Below are 15,462 nucleotides of genomic sequence, written 5' to 3'. Positions count from 1 at the left end.
ACTAGGTTTCAAGACAGGTGTTTAAAAAAATGGGAAATCATCTGTAAGACTGAGGAAAGACTTTGACAAAAAATCCCCTGATCTCTGGTGAAAATCACTTGCTGTTTCTGCTTGCACTGGTGCTAGTGGATGTCATGATTATTTTATAATCTTGGAAATATGTTCAGTGTAGTCTTATCTAAAATTAATTCTGCATGTAGGTGAATAACATCTACTGGGAGGCTCTTCAAAGTTATTTAAATATTATTCAAGATGTTCTGTGTGGTCTACACCAAATTTTCATTCCTTGTTATGTAGACTTGGATCAAAAGTGCAGCATAAAAATAGCAAGCAGGAATGAAAAAAAATTACTATCTTAGGTTGATACAGGTATGCCATGAAACTGCTCATCATTAGCTGAATTAGGGCATAGATTTAATGCTAGTTTGTAATATGTAGTTGTTTGTGATTTGGTCTGATCTTTCCTCAAATTGGGGAACTTCCTGTGTTTGTCCATCTTGCCTACACTCGGTGAAAGCATGAAGTAGTCTGCAAATGTCTGGCCAGTTCACCTTGTGTCAAAGAGCATCTGTAGGCATGCAAAATCAGATCTTGACAGAGAAAGTCTCCTTGTAGTTTACTTACACTAAAGCTCCACAGTTTACTTACACTAAAGCTTTCACAGATAACTATTTTTAATCAGGCAGCTCATGTAATGTGTTCTTCTGTGTGCTTAGTTGAAATTATCCCCTAGTAATTAGCTACATCGATAGTGTAACGTTGGCCATGCTCTACCGTGTTGAATAGTGGATTTCTGAAGGACAATATTTCAGTTATGTGACAAAGTTTATAGCGTGTCTAGACTGGGTTTTAAACTGATCATAATTTCACTTGACTTAGAATGGCTGTATTTAGAATAATTTATGGGACCACTTCTGAATTCCTATTTGAGAAACTTCAGTATTGCTAAATGATTTTATGTTGTTCAAACAAGCCAGTTACTGTAAGCAACATGTAAATACTGAAAGACATATAATTTTATTTTTATGACTTGATCTTTTGTTCAGTATATTTTTCCATTCCTGAGTTGTTTATATTTGTGGATTGGAGGGAAAACTTTTGGAATTTTTACTTGACAAGTTGGCTTTGCATCCTTACTGCCCCCTCCCAGTGATAAATGTTTTAAACTTAATTATTTCAGAAAACTACAGTTCCATTAGATTTCTGAAAAACTGTAGTTTACATGTTGTTAAAATTACTTGTTCCTAGCACAGCATACAAATCTGTTTGCTTTTTTCTTTCAGGAACAGCGTTTTTACTTATATGTGTACTTAAGAACAGTCCTAGAACAATTCATAAGTATGTATTAAGTTTCACAATCTGTCATTTCAGGCTGGATTCACGCTGTGCTCACATCTCAGGATTGTATGGCTTTTGGGGGAAACTTTTTGCACAACCTCAACATTGGCATGCAGCTCAGGTTAGTCTCAGCTCTTCCTGTACTTGTTCCCCAGTAAGTAGGATATTCTTTTCATAGAGATTTTTCTTCATGCACTTAACCAGGATCAAATTGGTGCAGGCTCTCTAACAGACTATAGTGGCATTTTCAGTTAGAATGTATCAAGCACGTTCTCTTGTTTTACTTCTGCAAAGTTTGTTTCAAAAGCAAAATGATGGCTGTGCAAGAATTTAAGTGACTAAAAGAAGGAAAAAAAAAAGAAAAAATCTACTTTGGAGATTAGTATAAGTGAGTAAAACAAAACTAAGCAAGCCCAGGTGTGCGACACCGAGTTGAAATGAGCATCCTCAAGTCAGCATTGCTCTAAGGGCAGCTGTATTTAGTTTTTGTCCAAGATGTAGAGCTGTCTTCTAAACATATTGTTTTTATTTATTACAGTGGAATCCCGATAAAATTCCATCTGTTAAAAGATCACACATTGGGTTTGTATCCTAGTTTTATGAAGTCCAACTTTATTCTTAGAAGTGCCGCAGTCAAACTTGATAAGGTCAGAGCCTGAATGAGACCAGAGTTCAATCTTGTCTGTGGTCTTGTTGGGGTTTAACTATGTGGTACTTGACTTCTTTTATTTATCATGGCCATGGTTATTTTATTTCATTTTATTTTGGACATTGTGTCAATTTGAATGATTACATAGTTGAATAATGAATTTGATAATTAAAGCATTCATGTTTTGTAATAATTGCATTTATTCAGGTGTTATGAAATGGAGAAGAGGCTAAAAACCCCGGATCTTTTCAAATTTCCTTTCTTTGAAGCCATCTGTTGGTTTGTGGCCAAAAACTTACTGGAAACATTGAAAGGTAATGCATGTTTTTTTTTAACAGATGCACATACACCTGCTTTTACAATTCTTTTTCTCTTAAATGATAATGGACCATGGCCTCAGTTTTTCTCCCAGGCTTTTTTCATATAATTTAAGATCTTTGAATATCCTTTGATAGCCTTTACTTTAAGCAAAGTTTTCTGTGAAATGATCCCCCTAACTTATATCTGTGAGTTTCTTCTTGGTGGCTTCACAACCAAACACAGAAGTTTTCTTGCACTTCTACAGTTTTCTTTGGCCTTTCCAGTCACAGTGCTTGCTGTCCTCTGCTGCTGGTTGTGGAAGGAAAGATGTCTGTGAGGGTTTTTGTAGGAAAGATGTGTACCAGTTCCTATGGGCTGTGTTAAATCACTATATCAGTGTTTATCCAAGAGGTGTCTCAACAGCCTCCAGTTCTTAACAGCTGTTGTTCTTCTCAAAACTTCCTCACCCATTCCTTAATTACTGTAATTGTACTCATGTATATTTGAGAGAGTGCCTATCTGACTTCACCTTTTTTTGCTCAAGTATCTTGCCCTCTGCCTGCTCTGTTTAATCTTAATAATACAGTGTATTTCAAAGGACAGATGTCAACCTTCAGAGGAGGCTGCTGAATTCAATTTCTGTTTTGTAATAGATCAGAATTCCATGTAACTGTTTCTAATGTGAAAACAGTACAGGTTATTGAAAATTCTCTTCTCCTTTCAGTAAATTAAAACATTGAACAGCCCTTAATTCCTGAAATGAGTATTTGAAGTCTTGCAGTGACCCCAGATCAGCTCAGAAATTTTACCAAACAGTACAAACTTACAGAAAACTTCTTCTTCCAAAAAGAGTATTTTTATCTTGAAAGCTTGCTTTGGTTTCTCTCATTCATGCATATTTAATGTTTACAAACTCGTCAGAAGCCATAGGAACTGTGTTCCTGCTGGAAAAGCACATATGTTTCTGTAAGATCTAGCTAACTATAAGCTGTGTGTGTTCACCCACTCTTCCCTCTCCTTTTTTTTTCCCCATGACTCCTTGAGTCCATAGGCTATGAGCCCCTTGTGTCTTAGGGAAGAGCTGTGAAGCTTATTCTCATATTATATTAATCTTTGGTTTAGCAGATGTTTTGTCACTGAACAGCATTTTGACCTATAAGCATCACAAAAAATAAAAACTGATGTTTCCATGGCTAGGGTGAAGTTTATATTGGATTTTGGCATCAAGGCTCACATGAATTAGGTGTTTGCTAGTCAGAATCCATTTTTTTATGAATTAAGGATGATGCCAGTTCAGTTTTGTGGGGTAATGGTGATGTCCAGCTGTTAGCAGTACTTTTTATGAAATTCAGGTCAGTGAGCAAAATCAGCACAGCATGTCTTTCTGCTTCATTTTATAGAATGGTAACAGGGTCATAAACATTTTGAATTTGACTTTTTATTGCCAGAAGGTGTTTCAGGATAAATATTATTGCATTCACCTAAATAATTTTCTTAATTCTTGGTGTTTCAAAATAGGCGATGTGTGCTGTAGTTCATGGATGCTGTAGTCATTAATTTGAATTACTTTTAACTCATGCAATTGTTTCTATTGCATCTACAAGATTCAGCCTGTGGTAGTCCATTATATTCTTAAAATTTTGCCAACTAAGTCAGCTAATGGGCAGGAAGATTGCTGCTGCCAGTACCTCTCATACCCTTTAATAAGTAGGAGGCCTTGGAGAGAAGAGCAGCTGTTTACTCACAGAACCTTCCTTTTCCTGCCAGCTTCCTAATACAATAATCCATAAGAATGATGTTTTATTACTGTGTTCTTTTAAGGGCATAAAATGAGTCAAATGGTTCTAGTGTTGATCCATTTGCTATTGACAAGTGGAAATATTTATCAGGAACATGAGGAGAGGTTTTAATCTACTTTTGACTGCTTATAAAGGATTTATTTTTTCTTCTTTTTTTTACCCCTATGAAGCAAAGAGAGAATGAAATAGAATTGCAATCAGTTGGGAACACAACTTCCCTAAGAAGAGAAGATTCTGAAGCAGGGTGGTTTCCACCCCCTGTCCCTTTGATTTTGGGAGTAAAAATGATGTAAACCATGTGAGAGAGAACTGTGATAATTGGAAGGGTGACAAAATGTTTGGGAAGTGGAAGTATGCTAGTGTGAGCCATTTGCATAGGTATGGAGATAAGCAATGCAAATTCAAATTTAGAGATACATCCCACATCCTGCTGGTCCCCTTTGACTAAAATATTTCTCAATGAAATAAAAGTGATTTCTTTCTTCAAATGTGTTATTTTTTTTTTGTTCTGTATTTTAGATCTGGATTATTTTTTTCCTAAATGACCTTGAGTATGTTGTAAACTAACCCTAATTAATACAAGAAAAAGTTTAAAAAAAAGGAAGTTTTATGTAGAATCACTCTGGTGTTGGATTTGGTTTTTTCATGGTCATTCTTGTTACAGTATGCACATAAATGCAGCATGCCATGTTTCATTTGCTTGAAAAATTTTTCCTTTACTGTGCTGTTGCACAATGGCAACTTTATTGGCTGAAGGGTAGGTATCTTTGTATTTTCTCTTGATGTGTTTCTAAATTGGTTTCTGTATCCTTTTTAGAACTGAGGGAAGATGGTTTCCAGCCTCCAAGCTATTTAGTGCAAGGAGTGAAGGCTTTACTTACTGCTTTAAAATTATGGATGAAAAAAGAAGTACGTATAAGTGATTTTGTTTGCTATTTTGGTGAGCTCTGTTTTGATATAAAACTAACTGAAGATCTATGCCCTTTTAAAGTTTAGGATTATTTTTATCTGCTTGTTAATGAGTACTGAAAAAGTCTATTGAAAGTATATACTGCTGATTTGGGGAAGAATCATAATGACAATTTTATATTCCATGATTAGTCACTGAACAATGCTATGACCTATAAACTTAATAAAAAATAAAAACTGATGTTTCCATGGCTAGGGTAAAGTTTATATTGGATTTTGGCATCAAGACTCATCAAGACTTACATTCCAATAATCATGATTCCATGATTATTCCAAGTCTGTTAGGCCATTTAATAAGCTCCAGTATTATAGCTGATTGAGGTAGAATCTTGCTTTACCTCAGGATAGGGTAAGAGTGCCAGAGGATAAGGTGATAAAGTGGGGAATTTTCTAAGAAATATGTTAATACATTCAATTAATCGTCATCTGAGGCAGTGGAGGGATGGAATACCATGGCATTTTCCATTTTCCATTCATGTCAGTGGTGTGGAAAGCACATTTTAGCTACACCTGCTGAAGAGTCAGTTTAAATTCAGATTGAGGAATATTAACTTCAGTTGAAAACTCTCCTTGCTCAACATTGATTGACTCTTGTAAAATCATAAGTATGCCATCAGTGCTGGCTTTGCTGGTGCTCTTTTCTCCAGGAAAGCTTGTTTTGGCACAGAGCTGGGTCTGGCCTAACTCCATGTGTTTTTTCATGTGCCTGTGCTAATAAACTCTCTTGGAAGCAGTGCTCCTGGGAAGTGCTGTTCACTGACAGGCAGTTTGGTTCTGACTGAGGGTATTAATTCTACTTTGTTGCTGGTTGTGATACTGCCTTGTTACAAGCCAGACTTGAACTGGCTCTTTGAGATCTCTCTGTTCTTTCTTCTCACAAATTCTACTTGTAAGAGAACTTATCATACATACATATTGCATGGTATTATATATGATAATTGCATAATACTGCATCCAAAAGTATGAGCTCTGTGGAACTGGACATGAGGTGCAAATGCAGAGGTGGTTTTTATGTGTGGAATGTGCTGGGGTCCAGCCTGTGTAGCATTACTGATCCCAGATGAAACTCTGCTGGCCCTCTGAGTTGGTTCTCCAGTGTCTCTTGGTCTCTGCTGTTCTGGATGAAGGCTTGTTAGCAAGCAATGTCTCAGTGTTTACAGGACCTAAGCTCTTGAACCATGTGTGAATCCAAGCCATCTTTGCATCTGTGGCATGGATAATAAACACAGCCTATGTAAATCCTTATTTTGATTTGAAATTGGATTAGCATTCCTTTTTTCTAGATTGCTGTAGTGTAGTATTGTAGCATTTGTGTACTGTCTAGTAGGTCATTGAGTATTTTGATTCATGTGGAATGTGGTACATTCTCTCATTCTCTGTGGAAGAGAAATCAATTGCACTTGCTGCATTCTGAATGCTTATTAATGAGACCTTTGAGTATTCCTAAACCACTGGATGAGCAGACACAGCCATTGTGAGTGAAGTGCAGAGCCTCAGTGATTCAGCCACAGTGATGTCTGCTGGCCACCAGCTATCATGTTTCATACCCTACACCCATCTTCTCTGGCTGCTGCTTCCTCCTTGAGCCAGTCCTGCTGTGCAGCAGACCATGTGTGTGATAGGTTTGGAGCTGTGGGCAGGTGAGGACAGGAGGAGCTTTGTGCGTTGCAGTTTGAGCTGCTCCTGCTGAGGATTTCAGACAGTTCCTGTCCTGAAAAATGGCAAATACATGCTCCTCAAGTGAGAACCCCTCTCATGAGCTTTCACATTTGTGTCATGGAGCATGTCTTTTTAACATAGGTGAATTATCTTAGAGAATTGGTTTGTGCCATTTTCTGGAGAATTTCAAGCTCATCTTCTTTTGAGACAGTGAAGTAGGAAGGATTTAATGATCCTAAAATGACCGATAACTTGATGGAAAAATTACACAGTTTAGTGACAGAGCTACTGTTTTCTCCAGGGTGAATGTGTAGAGGTGTGATGCCTTCAAAGAATGAACAATGGTAAATAATAGCAGCTGATCTAATCTTCCCTGTAGAATTAGGGGCACTGAAATGAATAATCATATCATGATTATATGTTGGTGTTGTTTTTTTTTGGGATGTGGAGAAAGCATTTGTTATGATGACTGAGAGGAAGCCAGGTTCAATGAAATGCACATACAGTATTGAATTGCTTCTAGCAATCATTTTGCTGCTGAATCTCATTTTTGAAATGTGGGTAGCTGAAAGTGTTTGGGATGTTTTTCCATTTAAGTAGTTGATTACAGGAATTCACAGAATCACACAGAATCACAGAAGTTCAAGACTGGAAGAGACCTATAAGATCATCAAGTCCAGCCGATGTTCTAACTATTCAACTAGATCATGGCAGCAAGTGCCACATCCAGTCTTTTTTTGAATTCTTCAAGGGATGATGAATTCAAGGCAGTCATTCTAGCCTGTGTGTTAAGTGATGTTTTATCTGTTTAATTCTAGCTAAAAGTGTTCTAAATGGACATTTCAACTACATACAAAATATTTTTTGCTGGATCTAACTAAGGAGTATTTGAACTCTTGTTGTGTGTGTATATATGAAATCTGTCTCTGATATGGTTTCAGAGGATTAAAGGGAACATAAACTCTTACAACTTCCTATATTTTTATAAGGAATAGGCATTATTTTTCTGAGTTGCATTTTCCAACCTGCTAGATTTTAAATAAACTAAGAAGGTAAATTTTAAGAATTGGGTGTCAGGAAGATGTCTAATAATCTGCATCTTGGTTACTCATGGTTATTCTTGAGATTAAATTTTTGTCAGGGTGACATTCCCTTAGTCTTAAGGTGTTTTTAAAGTCATGACTCTAATGAATGTCAAAGTATTGCTCTATTCTGACCATGGTAAAGGGAAAAAAGGAGATTACTGTACTGAGGATAAAAAAAAAATAAAGTGGTTGTCAGTATGGCTTTCTGTTATCTCTTCTTTGGAATGCTGGAGACACTGAGGAATATCTGCTTGCTACTAAAGCTTGGACTGGAAGCTCCTGCATGTGTATATCAGTCCTGGCAGTTTGTGATGATTATTACAGAAATGAATCTGGTTTTTATTTTACTTTTATTTTTTCCCTTGTAGTTTTGTTTATTTCATATTATTTCTGCTTTTATCTGGGAAAAAACCCCAAAACTAAGTATCTTTTTCTTCTCTCTTTGCACACAGCTTGTAACAGAACACGCCTTTGAAATTCCAGACAACATTAGGCCTGGGCATCTCATCAAAGAGCTCTCTAAAGTGATTCGTTCTGTAGAGGTAAGAACAGAGGCAGCCCTACATAAGTCTTCAGAAAATAAATCTTTGATTCGGGCAACTCCATCAAAGTTATGCTTCTGGGTGACCATGTGCACCTTTAAATTTATTTACCATTTATTTAATATAGAATATCAAGAGGAAAACTCTTTGGAATACTCAGCTATGGGTATTTCAGCTGAAGAAAATGGACAGTGTGATTATTTATTATTTTTATAATTATGTGTTTTTGTTGATTTTTAGATTTTAATGGTGAAATTATTTGTAGTTTAGCATTTCTAAAGTGTAGTTACTTATAACTACTTAAAATTATTATTATTGTGTTAGTTAGTTCTGGTCCAGTTGTCATCTGTTTTGCTCACTCCTCTGTTTTGTGGCTGTGTGTTCTAGTCAGTGGGGGAGGGTGGCTTTTTTTTTTTTTTGTTGCTTTCCCATATCAGTGTTTTGCTCCTTTATTCTTCAGTGGTTATTGATTCTTGAAAAATTTTCACATTTCCATGTGAAGAGATTGAATCTGAGGGGATGTGATCTGTTGTGTACAATACATGTCTATCCTGTGCTGCCTTCCTGAATAAAACCATGTGTTTTGGTGGCACTGTTCTGGTGGAATAGCATAAAAGCTTCAAATGAAAAAAAGGTGCAGTAGAACTAAACTTTGTACATCAAATCCAAATGCAACATGTAGTTACTAATCTAAAATGTCTAACAATTTTCCTTACATAATTTACATTTAATTAGATGAATAAGAAGCAGTACTTAAATATGTGGATTTATTCCTCTGAGACTATTCTGAAAAGTGCTTTTAATTACAGGAGGAAAACAGCAAATTAGTTAAAACTCAGGGAATTCTTGGTGTGTCTCCAAGTTCACGATCTTCACATGAAACAGCTTCCCCTCACCACTCCAGGCGAAGGGTGAGGAAGCTGCGAGACCATGCTACCAAAACTCCTTCCAATCTGGACATCCTGGAACTTCACACTAGGGAGGTGCTGAAAAGGCTGGAGATGTCACCATGGGAAGAGGCAAGTATTGAGCGGTGTGTGAGAAAAAACAGAACCAGAGTAGTTTTCTAATCTGTTGAAAAGAAAATGGTTTTAAGATGCGTAAGAATACAGACTAGAACTCTGTCATATGTGATATGAATATATTGTTTCAGAGTTTGTCAAATTTAAATTGCTTTGAGCTAAGAAAGTTCTGCTTAAGGCAAGTTACTATCCATTATTGATATTTTGCTGTCCTTTAAATCAGTTCTGAGATATTAATATCAGGGAGCACACACCCAACCCAGGAGTTGCTGTAGCAGTTCCAAGCCCAGCTTCTGGTTTGCGTTAGTGTATTGGTATTTCTCCAAAGGAAACATAAAAGGAGTATTCTAGGAAAGTTGTATTTGTTTCAGGTGCTTCAGGAGAGTATAAATGATTCAAGGAAGGAGAAGGTGCAGTCATCTCCTGAAGTTCTTTAAATCCAAACATGTTTTGTCTGAGCTTTTCTCAGTTGGTTTTCCAGGTGGTAACCATGCTAGTAGTGAATTTAATCTTTTATGGAGAGCAGAAAAAACCAATTGAGTTCATAGGAGGAAATAATAAGCAAGATTACTTTTACCTCTTTAGGATATCACAAGCTCAAAACTGAATGGGAGGTTTAACAAGCCCTTTCAGCCCTCTTCTACAGTACCTGAATGGAGAACAAAAGACAATGATCTTCGCCTTCTGCTGTCAAATGGAAGAATAATTAGGTATAAAGGATTGCTTGTGAACACTCTTTCCTGGTTATTATGGTCTGGAGTATGCAAGTTGTTAATATTTCTATTTGTAGAGCTCTTAAGTTCTTACCAGTAAGAGTCTGGCTAGGAAAACAGGAGTGCCTGTGTCTGCTGTCCCCTAGTGGAGCCACAGTTAGGAAGTGAAGAGGAAGGAATTCTTTGCATATTCCTTTGTTACAGCATTTCATTCACTTGCTCAGTACTGAAGGGAATGCTTCAAAGTAGAAAAAGTTGTTTTGTATCTGTTTATAAGAGTGCTTCTCATTAAAAGTACTCTGATGTTAAACTTCATATCTTTATTGAAATGACAGTTGTATAGGAAGTAAGTGGGAATACCTACAATTCAGAATGAAGAGATGAGCATAAGAGAATCTTACTGTTATGTCTTGAAAGTGTGTTGTAAATAGTGGAAGGAAAATGGTTGCTTTAGGTTTTTAAGAGTAAAAACTAATTTTTTTTTTTTTCTTGTGAGAAGAGATGAGAGGCGTCCATTTACAGATCGAAGTCTTTACACAGCAGACAGTGAAGATGAAGATGACAGGACAAGGTCAAAAAAGACAGCTGTGAAGGTAGAAGAGCAGCCCTCAGGATTTGAAGGAGAAGGGAATGCAGATGCCCAGAAACCACTGAACAGTAAGATTGTCCCCATGTCCTATCAGTTGAACATTTTGATGGTCTCAATGAGGGTCTAATTACCTTTTGTAATATTTCAGTCTGATTGAGTATATAGATGATAAAGAAATAAATCAGAGCAGCAGTATTAGAAGTTACACAAAACATTTCTTAGGTATTTGTCTACTGAAGAAGCTAACAGGATAGAGATGAAAAGTAAAACTCACCTTTTTCTGTTAGTGCTGTCATGAATGCTATGGAGAGCATTTTTCACAGCGGAGATTTAATTGATGTTCTGGATGAGTATTTGTTACTCTAGGTCTGCTTCATAATGTAAGAATACTGATTGGATTTTGTTGTTAAAACCAAAATATACCTCATTGTGAAAAACTCATCATTTCACTCTGGAGAATGAAAGATCATAATACATAGCCAATTTTAAACCTGGCAATTTCATAGTTGATCATACAATTTTGTATGTTTTACTAGTGAATTGCTTTATTCCATACAAGTGAAAAGACATAATTTAACATTAGTAAAATCTTATGCATTTGAGCTTTGTAATCTGCAAGGTTAGGAAAGAACTTAGGTTATCTGTAAAACACTTTCATTCCACTTTCCAGTGCTTTAAACCACCCTTCACTGGGAACTAATCTTTAGTGGTTTTTGGTAGCCTCCTGCCAAGTGTTCAGCAGTGATGATCACACAGTGTATTAGTAAAGTATCAATACTAAATGCCTGTTGCCAATGCCTGTTTTTAATAGCTCTTACCTGTGTGCAGATAGAATTAGTCCTTGACATAGCTGTTCATAGCTGCTTTATTATAAGTCACATCCATTCACAGTAGAGCTTAAAAGGGCTCAGAAGGTGTCTATTACAAAACTGAAGTCAACACTTAAAAGATGGTTAGACTCCTCTGGAGACTTCCAGTTCTGAGTTTCCTGCACAACAGACCATACCATTTGACTCTGCTGTCAACCTGAATAAAATATTTAATTATTTTCATTAACAAGGCAAACTATAATCCCTGTTGACTGTGCTTCCATATGTCACAGAGGACAGTATTAAAAAACCTGCACATGAGAGAAGTCTCTCTTGGGTATTCTTGAAACAGGGCAAACAGCTTGTTGAGTGAAGGCTTACTGTAGTGGTTTTCAACTTCTAAAATTAAACTAAGTAAATCTAACTAAATTTTGCCCTTGAATCAAAGATTAAATCATACAGAGAAATGGTTACTTTGCTTCAAAATTATTGCTCTTATTTGATACAGAATGAATATGGCAGCGAGTACCCAAATGCATTAAATGTACTTAGAACTATAAGTGAATGTTGGAATTGTTCTTCCAAAAATTGAGCACTCAGGACTAATTCTGATATTTTTAATTGAATATTGAGTGTCTTCTGACTTCCCTGAGTTTGTGTTATGTGTGATTATTTTACCTTAACTGAGACTCTAGAGAGAGAGGGGAAAGGCATTGTCTGCAGAGAATTCTGGCAGAGGAACTACCTGTTCCCAGAACAGCTGCCAACTTTGGTTGTTCTTACTGGGATTGAGGCCAAGAGGAATGTCCACAGACAGATGCCTTTAAACAGATCAGACTCTGTCTAGCTTTGTGTGTCATGCCAAGATCCTGGTTTTAAATGGTGACCCAGTGTTAGCACAGGGACAGAGATCAAGTGCTGTCCTTAATTGAGCAACATACTTGGTGTGAATGAAGGGAAAGTGGTTTGAGAGCTTTCTTACTTCACAGTGTCTTAGCCTGATCTCACAGATAGTGACTACTCTCACTTACCCAATTTGGGGAATATTCCTCCTTGTCTCTGGAGGCATACAGAGCAATATAGTTTCTTGGAAAAGATAGTAGTCTGAAGGAAAGTTCTTTTGATCTCTAAAATTATGTTTTCTGTATTGTTCATACTCTTTCTTATCCTAGAATCTTATTTGCCTTTTTGAAATGAGCCAGAGGCATGAATTATAGTCAGAAATCCCTTGAGTTGCTTTGAGCTGCAGTAATTAAAAGCATTAATTTATCGTTATATGTTGAGCATTACTTTATAAAGCCTAATTTCCTATAGAGTGGTGTTGCTCATTTAATGTGCTTGGATATTCCTCATGGTTCTTTCTAATACTCTCTTAAGTTTACTCAGTCTTCTCTAGCTTTTGGTCCCAGCTGTTCAATTTACTCACTTTCTGATGACAAATCTCATGTTAGCTTCCTTCTGACTCTAAAAATAGTTATCACTGGGCAGTGTTTAGAAATCAATAATATCCCTTCAAATATATTTGATGCCTAATTGTGATCTTTGCCACAGTCTTCAATAGGAGCAAACCTCAACTAGAATTGCACTGTATACGTAGTTACAGGTACATCCTTTATGCTTGCATAATTATAGTTAGGAAGAATTGTTTTTATATGATTTCATGTAAAACTATGCTGAAAACAAACAACATTTCAATTTTACTTGTCTTCATTCTAAAGTTAGTTTCTGATTTGTTCAGTTTTGCTTTCAGCATTGTTTTGTATGAAACTATAAATACTTTTAAAGTAATGTTTCTTTCTTTAGATCCTATTTTCTTGAAACAGTAATTATTTTTTTTACCTTTTTTTGCTTTTCTCCAAAAAACTTATGCTACCTGAACTGCATATTGTCATCTTTAATGAATTTGTACTTAATCAAAATTTTTGCCAGCAGCCTTGACCCAGGTATACATACAGCTCATTCCTGGCCTTGAGCCCTGGAATCCAAACACTTAGCAATGTGTTTCCTGCTTGTGGTTCCTTGGGACAAATGCAGTCTTTTAAGGGCACATGCTGGTGAAAACTGCTCTGACTCCAGCCTGTACAAAAAAACCCAGAAACTATCCAAGTGACATCTCTGAAGTGGGTGCCCTTAGGGAAAGAAGAAATATAAACTGTTTTTTCCTGTCTTCATCTGTTCAATTGCTTGAGGAGTCTGTTGGTCAGCAGTAGAAAACTGACTGTCATCCTAAGCAAACTTGTGAGCCAGATCACTGTATGCATTTGCCTTTGTTTACAGACTGTAAAAATATGTGTTTCTTGGATTTTGCTTCAAAAATAGCTGTTAAATATTAACATAGTTAATGTTGTGTCTTATATTTTAATCCTTCTCTCTGCAGTGTTCTTTGAAAGTGTGAAATCAGAACTCAGGAATGGATCCTCAGAGTACTCTGATATTTCTGATTCAGAAGAATCTGAGCCTGATTGCACTACACAGGTACATATAAAAAAGCCTCAGAAATGAATGAAGCAATTAAATATAATTTTGCTCATGTGCTTCATATTTGTCTGGTCAAAATTTGTATTAAAGCAGCAATAACAAAGTATGTAGTTCTTGTTCAGATTAATATCAAACAATGTGCTGCTTCATTTTTCATTTATTCTAGTGGTGAGAAAAAAGCTATACTATCTTGAAATTTCATATTCTTTGTCATTGATGTGAGGTTGGCAGAGGATGAACCCTGCTCTGGAACAAAGATAGTCTGAGGAAAGTCAGGTCCCAGTTGCTTTATTTCTTCAATAACAAGTCTAAATTTCTTCATTCAAATTGCGAGTATCTACCACACAGTTTTCTTTTAGAGCACAGTTAATAGGAAACCATCTTACAGGTATTCAGTTTTATAAACAATCTGGAGTGGCTAAATCCTTTTCAGGGATTTTAGACTGTTGGAAATAGATGGGAGTCCTCCATTTGAGGGTCTAGATTGTGGTGATTTCTTCAGAATTAAATGAAGTATGAATGCACATATATGTGTAGATATTTACACACATATTTTTAATACAAGCTCTAGAATTTAGAGATGTGTGAATGTGTCTATAATTTTTTTTTTAATTTGCAAATTGGGTTTGTACTTAGTAATTTAAATTTTTATTGGTTAGCAGTAAGGTGAAGTGATTACCTGACACTTTTGTTTCATGCTTCTGGAAGGCTAATGCCTTGGTCTTTCTTTCAGTTGTCAGCCTATTATATGACTTTACAAGAAGTCTTCATATTCCTACTTTTTCCATGGTGGTCAAGATTTTTTTTTTATGCTTCCTGTCTTTTATCATTACATAATCTAAATGTTGGAGTAAGTGATAGGAACCTTCATGGTGTGATTTTTTCTGGTTTTCTAAACTGCATTGCCAGCAGCTTTGGCTCAGGTTTCCTTTTCTAAGACACAGAATCAGTGGTGGCTCAGAAGTGATACATTTCATCTTTGCAGGAGAATATAGCCAGTTTTGTGTGACTTTGTAAATGAGTGAATGTTTTATATTTATGCTGTACTTACTCTCTTTTCCATGTTCTCCTGCTTTTTAATTTTAGGAAGCTGCTTGTGTGAATGAAACTATTATATAAAAATACCTCTTGGTGATAAAATGCACTTCATTCATTCCACTTCTGTTTTTGATGGTGGGGATAATAGTGTCAGTCTTTAAGAATTATCAATGTTCTGATCTTCTGTTTTCAAAACCTCTGTTAAGTATCACATATACTCCTTGGCTTGAGAAAAAAAATAGTGATGTTCTCTGTACTTGTTGAAAATAGATTAGTCTGAATTACCAAGATGGAACATATGTACTGTAGCCCTTGCTTCCTGTAAAGGCATATTGAGTCACATATGGTTGCTCCACCTTTGAGAAGCTCCTGCCCATACAAGCTGTAATCTCAGCAGGAGCTGAAAAGCTCTTTCATTCATGAAATGAGGCTGTGCCTCTGTAAGAGAGGCAGCAGCTGTTGTGTCTGTGTT

The 15,462-nt window shown here is 36.2% G+C and overlaps 1 protein-coding gene across 3 annotated transcripts in view; it reads left to right on the top strand.

Annotated features, from left to right (window-relative positions):
- KDM7A (lysine demethylase 7A) overlaps nucleotides 1–15,462 on the top strand; it is a 61,983-nt gene that overhangs the window by 37,177 nt on the left and 9,344 nt on the right. For all 3 annotated transcript variants that reach the window (XR_009418538.1, XM_059473157.1, XM_059473156.1), the window contains exons 8-15: nucleotides 1,372–1,459; nucleotides 2,195–2,301; nucleotides 4,904–4,995; nucleotides 8,252–8,341; nucleotides 9,151–9,360; nucleotides 9,949–10,073; nucleotides 10,576–10,733; nucleotides 13,852–13,949. Coding sequence is in view for 2 of the 3 variants with exons in the window: in XM_059473157.1 (XP_059329140.1) it covers nucleotides 1,372–1,459; nucleotides 2,195–2,301; nucleotides 4,904–4,995; nucleotides 8,252–8,341; nucleotides 9,151–9,360; nucleotides 9,949–10,073; nucleotides 10,576–10,733; nucleotides 13,852–13,949 (968 nt within the window). In the remaining variant the exon portion in view is untranslated. The remainder of the gene's footprint in view (nucleotides 1–1,371; nucleotides 1,460–2,194; nucleotides 2,302–4,903; nucleotides 4,996–8,251; nucleotides 8,342–9,150; nucleotides 9,361–9,948; nucleotides 10,074–10,575; nucleotides 10,734–13,851; nucleotides 13,950–15,462) is intronic.

Source organism: Ammospiza nelsoni, chromosome 5 (assembly GCF_027579445.1).
Source record: "Ammospiza nelsoni isolate bAmmNel1 chromosome 5, bAmmNel1.pri, whole genome shotgun sequence".
In the NCBI taxonomy this organism is placed as follows: domain Eukaryota; kingdom Metazoa; phylum Chordata; class Aves; order Passeriformes; family Passerellidae; genus Ammospiza; species Ammospiza nelsoni.
Note: the sequence above shows the minus strand (reverse complement) of the source record. Positions and strands in the feature narration are given on the sequence as shown.